General features: G+C 37.6%; 2 protein-coding genes across 3 annotated transcripts; one reads left to right on the forward strand and one right to left on the reverse strand.

The window, feature by feature from the left end:
* Positions 1-298: 298 nt before the first annotated feature.
* Positions 299-3,484, forward strand: LOC140761365 (L-ascorbate peroxidase 1, cytosolic-like). Of its 2 annotated transcripts, none has more exons than XM_073098653.1 (9): positions 299-863; positions 1,238-1,412; positions 1,514-1,579; positions 2,113-2,161; positions 2,319-2,404; positions 2,715-2,794; positions 2,956-3,058; positions 3,147-3,205; positions 3,293-3,484. In XM_073098653.1, the coding sequence occupies exons 2-9, from the start codon at positions 1,296-1,298 to the stop codon at positions 3,306-3,308; spliced, it is 576 nt and encodes a 191-aa protein (XP_072954754.1). In that variant the 5' UTR covers positions 299-863; positions 1,238-1,295; the 3' UTR covers positions 3,309-3,484. The 2 variants fall into 2 exon arrangements, with proteins under 2 accessions (XP_072954754.1, XP_072954753.1); XM_073098652.1 differs by having other exon boundaries at positions 301-1,163.
* Positions 3,485-3,833: 349 nt separating this feature from the next.
* LOC140760818 (probable LRR receptor-like serine/threonine-protein kinase At1g67720) lies at positions 3,834-14,154 on the reverse strand. The gene is made up of 15 exons (XM_073097839.1): positions 13,930-14,154; positions 11,428-11,959; positions 10,357-10,862; positions 10,122-10,254; positions 9,937-10,008; positions 9,766-9,834; positions 9,620-9,691; positions 9,331-9,399; positions 7,463-7,614; positions 7,143-7,384; positions 5,820-5,946; positions 5,367-5,435; positions 5,106-5,289; positions 4,664-4,799; positions 3,834-4,501 (listed from the first exon to the last, which is right to left on the reverse strand). Exons 1-15 carry the CDS (start codon positions 14,003-14,005, stop codon positions 4,166-4,168), a joined length of 2,775 nt encoding a protein of 924 aa, XP_072953940.1. The 5' UTR covers positions 14,006-14,154; the 3' UTR covers positions 3,834-4,165.
* Positions 14,155-15,137: the final 983 nt, after the last annotated feature.

The following is a 15,137-nucleotide window of genomic DNA, read 5'->3' on the forward strand; positions in this document are numbered from 1 at the left end:
GAGAGGGATGAGATCATGAGAGTCTCCCAGGCCCCCAGTCCCAGGACTAAGTTTGGCTGTTTTCCTTTGAATATGCTTTGACCGTGTGATTCATGCATGCCCTGCTTATTTCCCCATCATCCTTGGGGCCCTTCCCAAATGCTAGTTTGGTCGGTTAAACTAGTGGGCTTATACAGCATACTCGTAGCCAATGGCATCTGGAAAATATTGCAATCTCTTCAGTCTTCTCATCCACATTGCAACTTGACGTTTTACTTACAAACTATAAATACCTCCTCGCCGCGGCTTCTCTGCTCGGCATAGCAATCGACCTATCTCTCTTTCCAAATCTCCCTCTCTCCCCTCCTTTGTAGAAGCTTTCCAAGTTTGCAATGATGCAGCATCAGGACTACTACTACTACAACAACAAAAACAACAACAATTACAACAAGCCGAAGGAAACGAAGCCTCCATTGAGGAGAGGGCAGCTTATAATTCACATCATAAGGACGTTGTGTGGAAGATCCCGGCGAGAACGCGGCTGTTAGTTATCTCGAACGAGCTCTGATGCATTGGAGGACCGGAGTACTAGTATAGATAAAATTATATATAATATTGTTAGTGTTTTGAGTCTATATAGTGGAGCAGATGGTAGACATGCAGTAAGTACTCTTTGAGTACGGATGTACGTGAGACAGCTAATTTATAAAACTTTAAAATAATATAAAAATCGAAGTAATTTTTTCCGTAAATACTCACTGCGTTGCTATATATTACATTCTCACCGTTAATCTCACCAGTAGCAAAAAAAGGCTCTGACCGGCAACGCGTACCAGATCCAATTCCAAAGAATCCCGTTATGCTAAACTCGAGCGCGTCGACCGGTAATTACCTCTTTACCGGGTCCTTCCCGTAATCCCCGCATAATTACATCTCGGAGCCAATCAACCCATAAGATCCGCTCCGATTGATCCCTAGAGATACTAGAAGCTTCTCGTCTTCAACCTCCCGGCGATATATATTACGTTTAGGTCTCGAAACCAACACCAATCTGAGACGATTGAGATGGGGAAGTCGTACCCGGCGGTGAGCGAGGAGTACAAGAAGGCGGTGGAGAAGTGCCGCCGCAAGCTCCGTGGCTTCATCGCGGAGAACAAATGCGGGCCGCTGATGCTCCGCCTCGCGTGCGCATCGTCGAGCGTCCGTTTCCCTCTTTCTCTCTGTTTCCCGCGCTAACGGACGGCCGCGATCGTGACAGGTGGCACTCGGCGGGGACGTTCGATGTGAAGACGAAGACGGGGGGGCCGTTCGGGACGATGAGGTTCGAGGCGGAGCAGGCGCACGGGGCGAACAATGGATTGGAGAAGGCTGTGCGGATGTTGGAGCCGGTCAAGGAGCAGTTCCAGATCTTATCGTATGCGGATTTTTATCAGGTGTTTTATGGTATCTTATTTTGTAACTTTCTCGATCTCGGTCTTTGATGGATTGGTTTGGAATATTGATATGGTAAACGGAGATGGATGGTTGTATTTAGTTGGCTGGAGTTGTCGCTGTGGAAGTTACGGGTGGGCCCGAGATTCCATTCCATCCAGGACGACAGGTAGATAATATTACGCTTTAGACCCTATCTTTTCATATATATATAATTACACTATGATCTACGAACTATTGACTTTTTGCACCCTCTGACTTTTTTTTTCTCAAGTATTGATTTTTCTAAACTACAAAAAAAAAAAAAAAAAAAAAACCCTCTCACCCTGGAAGGTATTAACAGAAAACTTCTAATGGCCATTTTCCCTTAATGTTCCTCTACTTTTTTTCTCTAAAACAAAGGGTAAATCTAGAGGACATTAAAGTAATCATGCGACACTAACATGTTGAGTTTAAAATTTAACATAAAAATATAACAGAGAATTAATAAAATGAGTATTTTAAAAGTTTTTATAAAGAACCAACGCACGTCATGAAAAATAAAAAAGAAAGTCTACGATCAAAATAAGTAATAGTTTTATGAGATCTTGATGTATTTATTTCTTATTTTAAAATTGAACCAGGATTGTTGTTTTCATTTCTTATCTATTTTAGGTAGTACCTGATTTTTTTTAATAACTTTTATCGTTTTATTTATGTCAGGACAAGTCGGAGCCTCCTAAAGAAGGTCGCCTTCCGGATGCCACTAAAGGTCGCTTTTTTTTTTCTTTCAATTGTTGTTCTTTCGTACAGGCAGCATATTTTCTTTGATAACTTTGACGAGCATCTAAAAAGACACAAGTGAGTTAATAGGAAATGTAATTATTTAATTTGTTTTATGGACATTTCTTTTAATACTTTTTTGGCAGGTTGTGATCACCTCAGGGATGTTTTTGCAATTCAAATGGATCTGAGTGATAAAGACATTGTTGCACTATCTGGTGCTCATACACTGGTTGGATTCGCCTCGCTCTTATTCATTTCTTCTTCATCTTATATTTGGTTTAGCACTCTTATTGTTTGCATGTGCTACTAAAAAGCTCGAGTTATACGTAAGAGAGAGCCAAGAAAGAGACAAGATTGTCTTTTTATCAGCATTTTGTCCTTATTATTTTGCATGCAATTTACACCATATGCTTTTCTGGCTTTATGAGTACAAAAGTTTCATGTTCTAATTTCATGTAAAAGTAGTTCAGTTGATTTTGTTTGTGGGTATATAGAACTCGTGATATTTATGCTTCGGGTTGGTTCCTGATAAAAAACAGGGGAAGTGTCACAAGGAACGCTCTGGTTTTGATGGAGCTTGGACATTAAATCCTCTTATTTTTGACAATTCGTACTTCAAGTAAGTTTCTCGGTTTCCTTTATAGTTTAGGCTACTAAAATTTCTTTATATACACATTTATACATGTACATATTTTAATTCAGGATGATGAAGTTTATGAACTCCCATCTTTTATTTGGTTTTAGTTTAAGAGCATAATATATACATTTGCAATATTACAGGGAACTTCTTAGTGGACAAAACAAAGACCTTATCCAGCTTCCATCTGACAAGGCTCTTCTTGCCGATCCCGTTTTCCGTACTCTTGTCGAAAAATATGCTGCTGTATGTAATATTGACGGGACTCTTGTTAATTATTCATCATATTCTTGGCCCTTGCTTGTAATCATCTTCATTTACTTTGCTTTCTTAGGACGAGGATGCTTTCTTTGCTGACTACTCTGAAGCTCACCTGACGCTATCTGAGCTGGGGTGAGATTGCAACTCTCCAGAATGTTTATTCCATCGCTGGACATCTCGTTGCAGTGTTTTACTTGAAATTCTCTTTGCATGTTGCAGGTTTGCTGATGCCTGAGTGATGGACTAACTGATGAAGGACATCTTCCCTTAGGTTTGGCGGTCCTGTCAGGACATTTTGTTTGCAAATGCTAGAAGAATATGATAGGGATCGTTCTTGTAATAAGATTTCGAATTGTTGGCTGAAACTTTATTTTGCTATTTTCCTTAGCGATCTTTCGTTACAGAATCATTCTCTTATTCGCAGTACATTTTAAATTTTATGGAGATAAGCACTTGTTCTTCTACATCAGCGTGTCTTAGCTTCATATATTTTGCCTGTTGTATATGCAAGTCGTAGCTATAGAGAAGTCATTTAGTGTTATGCCACGAAGAATTCAATATGCCATACCACAAATGAAGAGCAGCCAGCAAAGTTAATACAATATCAGAGTAGAGATATTGAGTTTAAATTTTATCAGGCCCATTGATTATTTTAGAATGATAGAATCTTTTAAAGTACTTGAGTCAAGTCTACTTTATTAACCAATCCAAATATTTCCAATCTAAAAATAAAAATGATTAAAATATAAAATATAAAAAATTGAGTCATGACCGCTGTTTATTCAACGCCTGTCGGGAAATTTCCCAAAAAACGAAAGATAAGGATACGGTTTAACCAGTAGTCAGATTATCATATTACATTTTCCCCTCTTTTAGCAAAGAGTAGCCCCTACAGTCTTTTCAGGGAAATAGCAAGTAGAACTTACATAGAGATTTCTTAGTCCATCAGAATCTAGTTTGGTAGATGTCAAAAATCAAAGCCCTTTTAAAATGAACTGAGTACATGGAAGGTCCTATAAACAGCTTAGCTCTATCAGTTTCAGCAGATCGACTCACGACTCACTTGTATTCCAGGTTCTAATGGATAAGTTGCTATCTAAGCCCTGGATGTAGAAAGAAATCATTGAAAGATGCATTTTGCTCTGAAGCAGCCAACTCCACAGGATCCAAATTCGCCGAAGAGCAAGCGGACTTCTTCGACATCGTCTCCATTAGGGCTTCACCATCTGGCTGTGACCTCCGCTCAATTGCTATAGCATCCTGAATGTCCTTGAGCACCTCTGAAATAGTTGGTCTCTGTATGCCATGTGGTTTGACGCACATAATTGCTGTCTCAGCAATCTTCCACATTGACTGCAAATCATAATCATCCTCCAGTGAAGGATCGATCACAGCATGAATATTTCCGCTCTCTATGTGTGATCTTGCCTGAGATATGTTGCTTGACAAGTCAGAAACATCAGGAAACTAGAAGCTGGTCATCTAAACTCTAAAAGCAGGTTATCTAAATCAGGAAATATGTGTGAAGCCTGCTGCTTGAACATTAATATCAGAAATAACAAAGCAAATAATGTACTCATATCAACTGACCCATGCTACAATGTTACGACAGTTGATGCCAAAGTTCTCGTTTGATATTGGTTCATGACCTGAGATCAGCTCAAGAAGAATGATGCCAAAGCTATAAATATCACTCTTCTCTGTTAACTGCTGAGAGATGTAGTACCTGTGCATGTCTCAAAACATATTAGCGTCCATTCAACCAAAAAGAAATGGAGAAACTAAAAGGTTGACTATCAAAATATTCTTCGGTTGCTGTACTTGTAGGCATAGAAATACATACAAAATTGGTCCTCTATGTATTTGCAAAGAACGTTACAAACAAATAAATAAGATCCAAAGAGATTACTTTCCTAATTTAGAACCATAGCAAGCAATAGGGATCATGTATTCCACAACTAAAATGATGACTGAGACCTACAGAACATGGACCAAAGTTATGCCTTCTATTGTATAGGAAAGTAGTCCTTACTCGGGGTCTAGATATCCAACAGTCCCTCGAACTATGCTTGAAACATGAGAACCATCTACCGCCGGTTTGGAGAGACCAAAATCTGCAACCTTAGCTCTCATGTGCTTGTCAAGCAGAATATTGCTACTCTTAAGATCTCTATGAATGATGGTTGGAGAGCATCCTGTGTGAAGGTACTCAATCCCTGACAAATATTTCAGACAAGATAGATATATCAGTATCTGTACAAGTAAAAATGTTGTTGCTAACTAGAGATCTAACCTTTAGCTGCATCTTCTGCAATCTCAAGGCGCTTGATCCAACTGACAATTCTTCCATGAGCAGAAGGTCCTGTGAAAGTCCAGATAAATATTTTAGATATCATTGATATCATTAATCATCTGATCAAATTATCATCATATTGGGTCTCAGCTACAGAGAACAACTTAACAGTGAGAAGGCTCAACTTGGATAGATTGAAAAGGTAACCTCCCTATATACAAGTTGGTAATTTCTGGCGAGCACAATTTCATGCAAGAACCTATTAAGGCAAGTCAATGGTAACTAAAAAGTCCTCTGATTGTAATCACAGATTTAGATCATAAAACCAAGGAGCATTCCTGAATGCTCCTTAACCTGGAAAGAATCTAGGTGAAGAGGAAAGAGCAATTCCAATGAATCCTTATAAATAATGATGTAATATTATACGTCAACTATGATCTGCATAAAACTCACCACGTAGGTGCTCTTTTAAAGTCCCATTATGCATAAACTCATAGACAAGGATGTTTTTTCCATCTTGTTGACTGTAACCAAGGAAAGTGACCAGGTTCCTGTGATGTATTCGAGAAAGCAATGTTACCTACAAACAAGAGTAATCACATGATTAGTGAAGTAATCCAGAAAACAGTACAAAAAGTTATATGACAAAATATAGCTATATAAGGTGATAGATGTGAAGACAGTTCTGAAAAAACCTCTATTTAAGTAGTTGAGAGAGACCACTTTGTGTTGTATCTTGGAAAAGGAAAAAAAGATGTTTGATTACTGAAATGCAACCTTATGGAGAATGACCGAACAACAAAAATGGTTTATGAGTTGAAACTCGTGTGCAGTAAGAATTACAGCTAAATAATCTTCTTTCATAAACTAATCATCTGCATGCATACAAATGCAAAAAATCTTGTTCTTATTTATTACCAATTAGGCAGACTTCACTTGCTAACATTGACAGTTGAGATGTACCTGATCTTAGTAGATTAACCCAGTTAACTGCTTTCAGCAAATAATGAAGCATACAGGAAGAATTATGTCATCAATTAGGAAAGCAAAGTTCCTAATTTCTTACCTTTTTGAGATTTTTCTTCATCAAACAAAGAAGCCAGAATACTGTGAAAATAGCCTCTGATATCACAAGACTAAAGATCGACAGTCTAAAACATTATTGGAGAAAAGATTTAAGCTTGACCAAAATGAGGGGCAGCAGACCTCCTGTCCATTGTGACCATATATCCATCAATGATGTGTCCTTCCTATAAACTTTTTATCGAGTTAATTTCAACACCTTGGTACATGTTATTTTTCCAAAGGGTGGTTGTCATCTACCAGGCAGCTAACATGATTTTTTTAAAATTTATAACCTTACAAAAACGAAGCAGCTTAGCAGCTAGCTATCTAACTATTGTCTTTAATATCAGCATCAAAATACTCATCTAGGATAAGCATGGCAAGATTCATCATGTAGAAACTTTAGGGTCATTAAAAGTGAGTAGTGCAATTTGAGTGTCCCTTTGATTGAGGAAGAAAAGTCGTTTGGATATCCACATCTGTTAATGTGGATTACATTGTAAAGTTTTTGTTCATTCTTCTTCTTCGTTCCCTTCTTCTTTGGTTCATTCTAAAGTGCTGGAGGAACTAGCACATGTGAAAGCATGGAAGTAACAATAAATAGGAAAACTTTTAAGTAGTTGTTTCCATGTGTCTTTGTGAAAATATAAAGGGACATGCACCATGATTATCTACTTGATCTCTTGTAAGAATTATTGTGTAAAAGGCTACCTCATTTAAGAATTCACGAATTCCCTGGTAGGAATCATTGGTCAGAACTTTGACTGCTATTTCTTTTCCATCTGCCAATTTTCCATAATATACTATCCCAAAACCTCCAGACCCTATTCTCTTTTCAAACTTTCCCGTCGCATCTTCAATTTCCAACAATGCATATCTGTGTGCTGATTCTGTGGCAACTTCACTAAAATACGAACTCAACTTTTTTGCTGGTGGAGGACTGATTGTATCACCTGAGAAAGCAAAACTACTAAGATTTCCTTTGCTTAGACAATGTTATATATCATAAATGTAACTCTTTCCAATGTTACCTTTCAAATGATTTTTCCTTTTCTTGTGTGCAAATATGTAGCATGCGATAGCAACTACAAGAAGAAAAGTAACACCAACAGCAGAGCAGATTATTATGATGGCGCGAGTCATATCTTTACTTTCCTTGTGAAGGCCCACATTTCCTGAATAGCTACACAAATATATAAATAATTAAGAAAATGAAGGATGCCTTCCGATTGAAACACTGTTAATCCAATTGCATGAGGCACAATATGTAATAAACAAGAAAATAATTTTTTTTACTTTTCAGCACACTTAAATCAGTCCACTCGTTGGTTTACAATAGTATATTAATTGAATTTGTTGGGCTCAAATTTTATTGGTTCTTATTCCAGGTTCATGAATTCATCTTAAATAACAAACAGCTAAACCACTGAAAAATCTGCATATACAGTAATTAGTCTGTGTATATGACTGTATCATGTCATCATGTTCAGATGATTCCCTGGAAGAATTTCTTCCTAAATTAGGTATCATTTGTCAAATTCTACACTCAATTGAGTGAATATGATCCATACATTTCTGCCCTTCCCTAACAGGTTGACATTTTAGTTAACTAGAGGAGTAACTCAGCACAAGCTTGGTTACCCAACTAATCAAACCACCCATCTAAGCTGGCATGTCGCATAAATGGCTAGTTTGTTGACCTGCTAGATAATTGTCTGTGTCTGGATCAAGGTCAATGTGTATTGATTGCTCATGTTAGCCTCACCCCACATAAGACTAGTTAACTTTCAAGCTTCACTCATCTATCAAACCAAAGTTGATTCAAACCTTACTAAATTGTGAGAGGATTTGCATCAGAAAGTTCGAATCTCATTGAGGTTGAGTTCATATTGGGAACAATTTGCCTTAATGGAGGTAGACATGAGCATGGGGCTAACCCTACTTGACTCAAATGGCCCTACCGGCTTTTTCCTGGGCCTGGTCAAAGGTTTTTGACGCAATGGGCCAGGCTGAGCAAAAAGCTTAAGCCCGACTGAAATTCTGGTTGGGCTTGGGCTTGATGACATTTTCATAGGTCCGATTTGACCCGACCCACTATTATATATTTTTTGTAATATATGTATTTTTATACAGTAAAATCTAATTGTATATATATTGTCTCAACATTTATAGTAGAGTTTTGTAAAACTTATTTGATCTCATTAGCTTTTTATTGGGTCATTGGATCGGGATCAATCTCTCCAATATGCTAATGAGTTGGGCTTGAGCTCGAAGTAATTAAAATTATAGTATCAATTGGGTCAAGCTTGGGCCTTTCCAAAATAATTGGGCTTGAAATTAGGCCTGACCCAAACCCGGCCAGACTCGTGGTTTGCATATGTCTAAATGGAGATTGACCAATCATGTAACCAATCGAGTGTGATCCCAAGGTTCCCAGTATGAAGATTGTTCCCAAGGCCTCAGTGTATAAGGTCATAGCCTCGTAGGTTAAGTAGTGGTTAACCAATATACACAATTTCACAACATTTACATTCCACGTGCCTTTAGGAATTATCATACTGTGACTATGTTGGCTGTGTATATGTCAGTTAATGTGCTGAATCTCCATCATACTTGGTTTTGTTATCATGCACAAGGGAAATGTTAAGGCTGTGTTGCTGGCTCTCTGCCCTTTTCTAACAGGTCAAACTTTTGCTTAACAGGTAAATGATCAAAACCTTCCTTCTAGGCAAATATTCAGCCCAGTGCCTAAGCATGGCGATACTGCATCCCTATAAAATCTTAACAGGAAGATTACACTATCAGCAATTTATAATGTACTATCCACTTCTCGTATTCTGTATCTTGAAATGCAATAAGATACATCAATCAGAAACCAACTAATGAAAGCAATACCTACTTGAAAATGATCTTTCTATTGAGAAGTCCTTGTGGTAGCAACCCAGATAATTTATTGTTCTGCACGTACCTGCAATTACAAATATTTATTGAAGTAACTGTACACTTTAAAGAATTGACATTCTTTAACATTTAAAATAATGATGAATTAGAGAGAAAATCATACAGTGAAAAATAAGCAAGGTTACTTAGGATAGAAGTGGAAAATGATAAACCACAATTACGACGACTTATGTGGAAGTAAACAATAAGACAGAGCTGTAAAGTGTAAACCTGAATGTAAAACTTACAGTTCCTTTAGGTTAGGTAGTTCCACCAAAGACGAAGGCAATGTGCCAGTTAACTCATTGTTCTCAAGATGACTGCAGGTATAGCAGGCAACATTTAATATAAGGAAAGCTGCAGGTAGTGACATCTTAAGTACCTGAAATCTTACATAGTTTCCAGATTTGGGCATCCACTGAAATCAGGTATTGGACCACTGAGTGAGTTCCCATCAAGTCGTCTGCAATCAATAAAAGAATGCTTCGTATGACGCATGGAAGCTCAAGTTTGAAATTACATATAATAAATCCACCAAATCAAGAAGACAAAGCTTGAATCTTACAGATCAGTTAAGCCTGACAATTTTGTCAGTTCTGAAGGAATACTTCCTGTTAGATTTGCTCCAGATAAATGTCTGCAACATAGCATAAAACATGAGTTCTTAAGAAATCTCTGAGCCAGCTTGAGGAACATGCAGTATAGAAGAAAACCACAATGGAAGAGATAACAAGAAAATATTGTTCCTACATTGAAACTACCCTTGGTTGTGGATCTGAATTGCATTGCACCCAAGTCCATGAAGCCGGTGAACACGGATCACCACCTTCTTGTGCCCAATCTGCTTGAGGGTAGTGTGATGCAAAACTGGTCATGACGGTCGCTGCAACCTCATTAGAGAAGCATGCAAATTTTAAGTTGGGCATTCATCTTTCAGGATTAGAATTTAACTAAAATTCAACCTCTAAGCTCTATCCAAGCTTACCATCTTGAGATCCATAATTTATCGGCAGATACTTATAAATTTCCAAGGCATTCAAGATAGGTCCCCTAGATGAATCATTTGTCTTCTTGAACCCAAAAGAGAAAACAAATGGGAGAGATACATTGTAGTACCCTGGTTCATATAGCCGATACTTCCCTTGAGCATTTTCTTGAACATTTACCGTGGGTTTACTGAATGCTGGCATGCCTGGAATTACCAGCTTAAACTTTCTAGTTTCATTTGAAGGGAGATCCTCAATTTCTGCAAAGTAAGAGAATGCCCAACCATTCGCTGGAAAACCATCCAAATCTAGTCGGTAAGTTAAGGATCCATTTTGACCAACTACAGCTGTCTTCATCACCTTCTCAGGTGGCGTTTCACCAAGGCCAACATATACTGGCAATTTAGTTGATATTTTTTCAGTTCCAGGAGCAACATCAACAAGGTAATTTGCTCTCCTCACAGAATCAGATTCCCATATTCTATCAAACGGGTCATCTGGATATCTGCAACAAGAAGACAACATCCCCTTAAGACAGTAAAGTCACAAGTACATGGTTACAGCTAAGGGGAAGATAAAGCATACAGCAGAAAAAAGAAAAGAAAATCGACTTTAACTTCACCAACGCACAAGCACGAGTGAAGAAAAATCAATAGAATACACTAATGTCACATTTTAGCATGTCTAATTGCGACATTCACCGCTCCAAGATGTGCATCAAATTCTGCTGTGTATGTCAGCCAAATCCTATTCTTACTACTACAGGTACCATATAGTGAGTCTAATTAATCGATAGGTCGGTCTCTTAGTTGTCTACAAGGACCTCACGTTAATGGCAGCTTCATCCAATCCTTTAAGTGTTGGGACACAGAAGAGTTGTTGGTTCTCAAGTTTGTTGTCACCCGTCTTAATACTTGCCCATGCTCATATAGTGGTCGTGGATATTTCTTTGTTCCAGAATTTGTGAATCAATCAAAATACATGCAATATATATATATAGTATGTAGACAACATGTAAAAATATAGTATAGCTAATCTCACGGATAATAAGTCAGAAAATAGAAACATACCTCACTGAATCATTGCTCTCAGCACCAAAGTTTATTCTTGCAGAAAGGCTAAGAAAGAATTGTGTTTCATATGTTGTATAATAAAGCGAACCGTTAAATTGACGAAGCTCAAGGGTAGAAATAAATGGTTGCCCAGTACTAGCATTAGAAAGACACACACTGATTGATGGAGAAGAAGCCAGCAAAACCAACTCCTCAACTTCTACAGTATTAGCATCAGAAATCACAATTGTTGACCAAGGAGTTGCTCCAAGAGAGAGATCAAATTTTGGATAAACATTACTACTATCAAAGTTCCCATATAAGAAGCTTGCTCTTACAAGATAGCGAGTTCTAGTGCGCACATTAAGTGTATAGCAATACTTTCTGCTATCTGCAGGAAAGTATCGTACTGTCATATATTGCTTTCTCTCCTCATTTGGAATTGACACATTGGCTGTTTGACCATAAAAAAATTTATTATCAGGAATCCACTCCAGTCCAAGATCATCTGTGTACTCGTCAGTTCCTCCACAGTCCAAGCTTATGAAACCTGCTTGAAGAACACTATGTAAGGGACTGAAAAAAATGCAACCAAGATTTCCTTAAATTTCCACAAGTATATTAGCAAGATTGCTCAATGAACTTGAGGATACACTTATTAGCAGCAGACTGTTAGGAACTTAGAACTGACATAGAAAGATTCATGCACAAAAGCATCAAGAATCATTAAACAAAACGAGAAGTCACAGCAAAAGATTATCCCCATTAATGCAATCATTATTCATAGAATTAGAGGGATGAAAAGATGCCACATGAATTTAGCATAAGAACATGAAGAGTAGCAGAATTTCAGTTGAATCACAAATATCTCCTATTTCCATGAAAGAAAATCAATTTTGAGGAACAATACAGAAGAAGATAAACAAACGGCTTCACTATGCTATTCAAGTATATGGATAAACATCAACATTAATATTCATATTAGAGAATAACTCTCTTTTCTTTATAGGTTTATTAGGCCCCGTGCTACCATAGACCTTACACAATCATTCAAATCATATATATCCTCCATTAACACAATGTAGATTGTTGAGAGGGTCTCTGACATTATCAGCAAAGCATGAACAAGGGACTAATGGAAGGGAATATAGAAAAGGTAGAAGAAAGGTTTGGTTAGATGTGTGAAATAAGTTAAACTTTTACTTAAACAGATGTAGATTCAAAGTACTCGCTTACATTGGGTAGATAAACAGATCAATTATTTAATCCCCCAATCACCTACTTCAAGGAATCAAAGGGTATCATAATTCCATATGGTATATGGATACTACAGTAGGAAGTTTTTTATTTCATTAACGCTCTCAAAATTCGTAGCTTATTTTTTGTTAGAAAAGGCTCTCGTGTTTGTGACCTGTGCCTAACGTGAAAGGGGCTGAAACCGAAAAAGAAACACTGTCGTATATCCTATTCCTGAGTGATTAATGCTGAGTAGCATAGTCAAATATCATACATCTATGCAGTTTTAATTGACCTTACTAGGCATGAGTTTCAAAGATCTTTCCAAGTGCTTGACCATTGCTATGTCAGTAAGATGGACTCGGAGGGCAATGCACTCAGTCTGTTTTACCATATCACCAAATATTGGTTACTGGCCAATGTCATAATTGAGCCCCATATTTTCAACCATTATACCTGGTTTTGACTACATTTCTCCGCCCGAAAGACTGACTCTGCCTTGGTTGGCAAGTTTTACCACTCAAGTTGCAACCAAACGGGAGTCTAATTTTATTGCATTTTTCAACAGCTCAACTTGCACACTAGCATGGGAAAAGGGTTCATGATGTCATCCGTAATAGACATCAACTAAACCATAAAATTGCATGACAAACCCATGCAAATGGTGCGGTTAAGATATGCCAAATTCTACAGGAGGACGAATTGGCACCTACCACACGTCGCCAAATATATATTCTTAAATCATCCACACAAAAATTCATCATTCTCATCCAAAGGAAAATTTTAGTGAATAATCAAACTAAAACTATTTATGGATTCTCTCTGGATGACACTGAATCATCCATTCCACGACAAGATTCCTCAACGTAATGAACGGAAGCTTCTATCCCCTTCTTTCTTCTCACACCCGTTTCTAGTTACCGACCTAAAACCTTCAATTGCAGCAACCTTGTTTGAGTAATCTCTAATCCAATACATTAAAAAAAAACGAACTCTAAAATAACAGAAATCCAAGCTCCGATACATAACCTGATAGGCATTAAAATGGCAAATTACGTAGAAGCACAAAATAATTCCTCCTCGCCCTAAAATACTTCAATAAATACAATAACTAGTAGCAAAACGAGCACAAAGAGACGCAACTCCCATAATTAATGATCTCTGTCCTTATTAGTCTCAACAAATTCGCAAGTGAAGTACAGAAAAGGAAAAAAAAAAAGAAGACAAAGTAGCAGCTAATCTCTTATTGATTAACCAGCTAATAAAGTTTTCCAAAGAGCTCACCAGGCATTTGAGCTTTTGCCGCTGAGAAAAGAAGGATTTGAAACGCGACCAAGCAAAGAACACCGCAAGCGGCCATTTCCGGGATTCCAGATTTCTTTCCTCCCTTCTTCTTCTCAAGACTACTCGAGAGTAGTAGATAGGGAAAGTCTTTATCTATGATTACTCCGTATTCCTTAACCACATGCTCCAGGTCTAGTGATGATCACTCTTTGGAAATAAAAGCGTACAACTCTCGAGCATGGACAACTCAACTCTACACTGCGGTGTGAAAAAGCGAAGGGGAAAATGACACTCCGCACCCTCAGTCCCACGAATTTGCAGTTAACACCCTATCTATACCTGCAAGAATTTATTCTCAGACACCAACCGGATTTAATTCTAAATAATGAAAAGTCATCAAAGGAATAACATTCATTTATTTTTATTTAAAAAATACCCCTCTCATCTACGAAGTAAAAAAGAAAATAATTATACGTAGACCCATTTAACTATATAAAAGCACTAAACCATTTATCTATTTTTGATAATAATTAAAACGAGAGATATTAAGAGGGTCAAAGTTTATAAAAAAAGAAAGAATAATAATATCTATGTGAAATTTTGCAATAGTTCATACGTTTAGGTGTAATTAACTTACGTTTGTTCTAACGCAACATTATATCATTGATACTGGGTGAACAAGATGCGGCCCATGTGTTAAATCATAAATATGTGAAAACACGAGGTGTGAAGTACAATTTTCCTGGGTAGAATAGAAAAGAGGAAGAAAGCGAAAGGAGGGAGACGAAAGTGAGTGGGGGCAGCGGAGGTGCGGTGCTCCGCGGTCCCTTTACTGTCCCCGAGTTAGTTGTGGGGCTTGACGTGGGTGGGATTCGTGGGAAGAAGCTGGGGCTTGACAAGGCCGGGACGAGAAGTTTTTAATGAGTGAATTAGGGATGAGGACATGCAGTTGGGTCCCACGCCATATGGGAGGAATCTTTTTGACGACCGGCGGTGACCGCATATTTTATTATAAAGTAGCCCATCATACTTTATTGTCTCAAAAATAAACCTTTTAATATATGAAACCCTTCTTTAGTTGTTACTAAAATAATATATACCGATGATTTTATACTGCAATCTTTTAGGATTTCTCTGATTCTAGTCATGAATTCTTAGTCCTTAAATCATTTATATACCCTCCTAGAATTGAGATTTATATGTGTATC

Source organism: Typha angustifolia, chromosome 6 (assembly GCF_048772165.1).
Source record: "Typha angustifolia cultivar Huaian chromosome 6, ASM4877216v1, whole genome shotgun sequence".
NCBI lineage: Eukaryota > Viridiplantae > Streptophyta > Magnoliopsida > Poales > Typhaceae > Typha > Typha angustifolia.

Excerpts from the sequence above, each read along its gene's own strand:
- LOC140760818 (XM_073097839.1), bottom strand. The coding sequence starts at position 14,005 with ATGGCCGCTTGCGGTGTTCTTTGCTTGGTCGCGTTTCAAATCCTTCTT. Across the intron at positions 11,960-13,929 it reads GGCAAAAGCTCAAATGCCTG|GTTTCATAAGCTTGGACTGT; the intron begins GTGAGCTCTTTG and ends TTCTTCAAGCAG. Across the intron at positions 10,255-10,356 it reads AAATTATGGATCTCAAGATG|CGACCGTCATGACCAGTTTT; the intron begins GTAAGCTTGGAT and ends ATGAGGTTGCAG.
- LOC140761365 (XM_073098652.1), top strand. The coding sequence starts at position 1,045 with ATGGGGAAGTCGTACCCGGCGGTGAGCGAGGAGTACAAGAAGGCGGTG. Across the intron at positions 2,162-2,318 it reads CCTTCCGGATGCCACTAAAG|GTTGTGATCACCTCAGGGAT; the intron begins GTCGCTTTTTTT and ends CTTTTTTGGCAG. Across the intron at positions 2,795-2,955 it reads TTTGACAATTCGTACTTCAA|GGAACTTCTTAGTGGACAAA; the intron begins GTAAGTTTCTCG and ends GCAATATTACAG.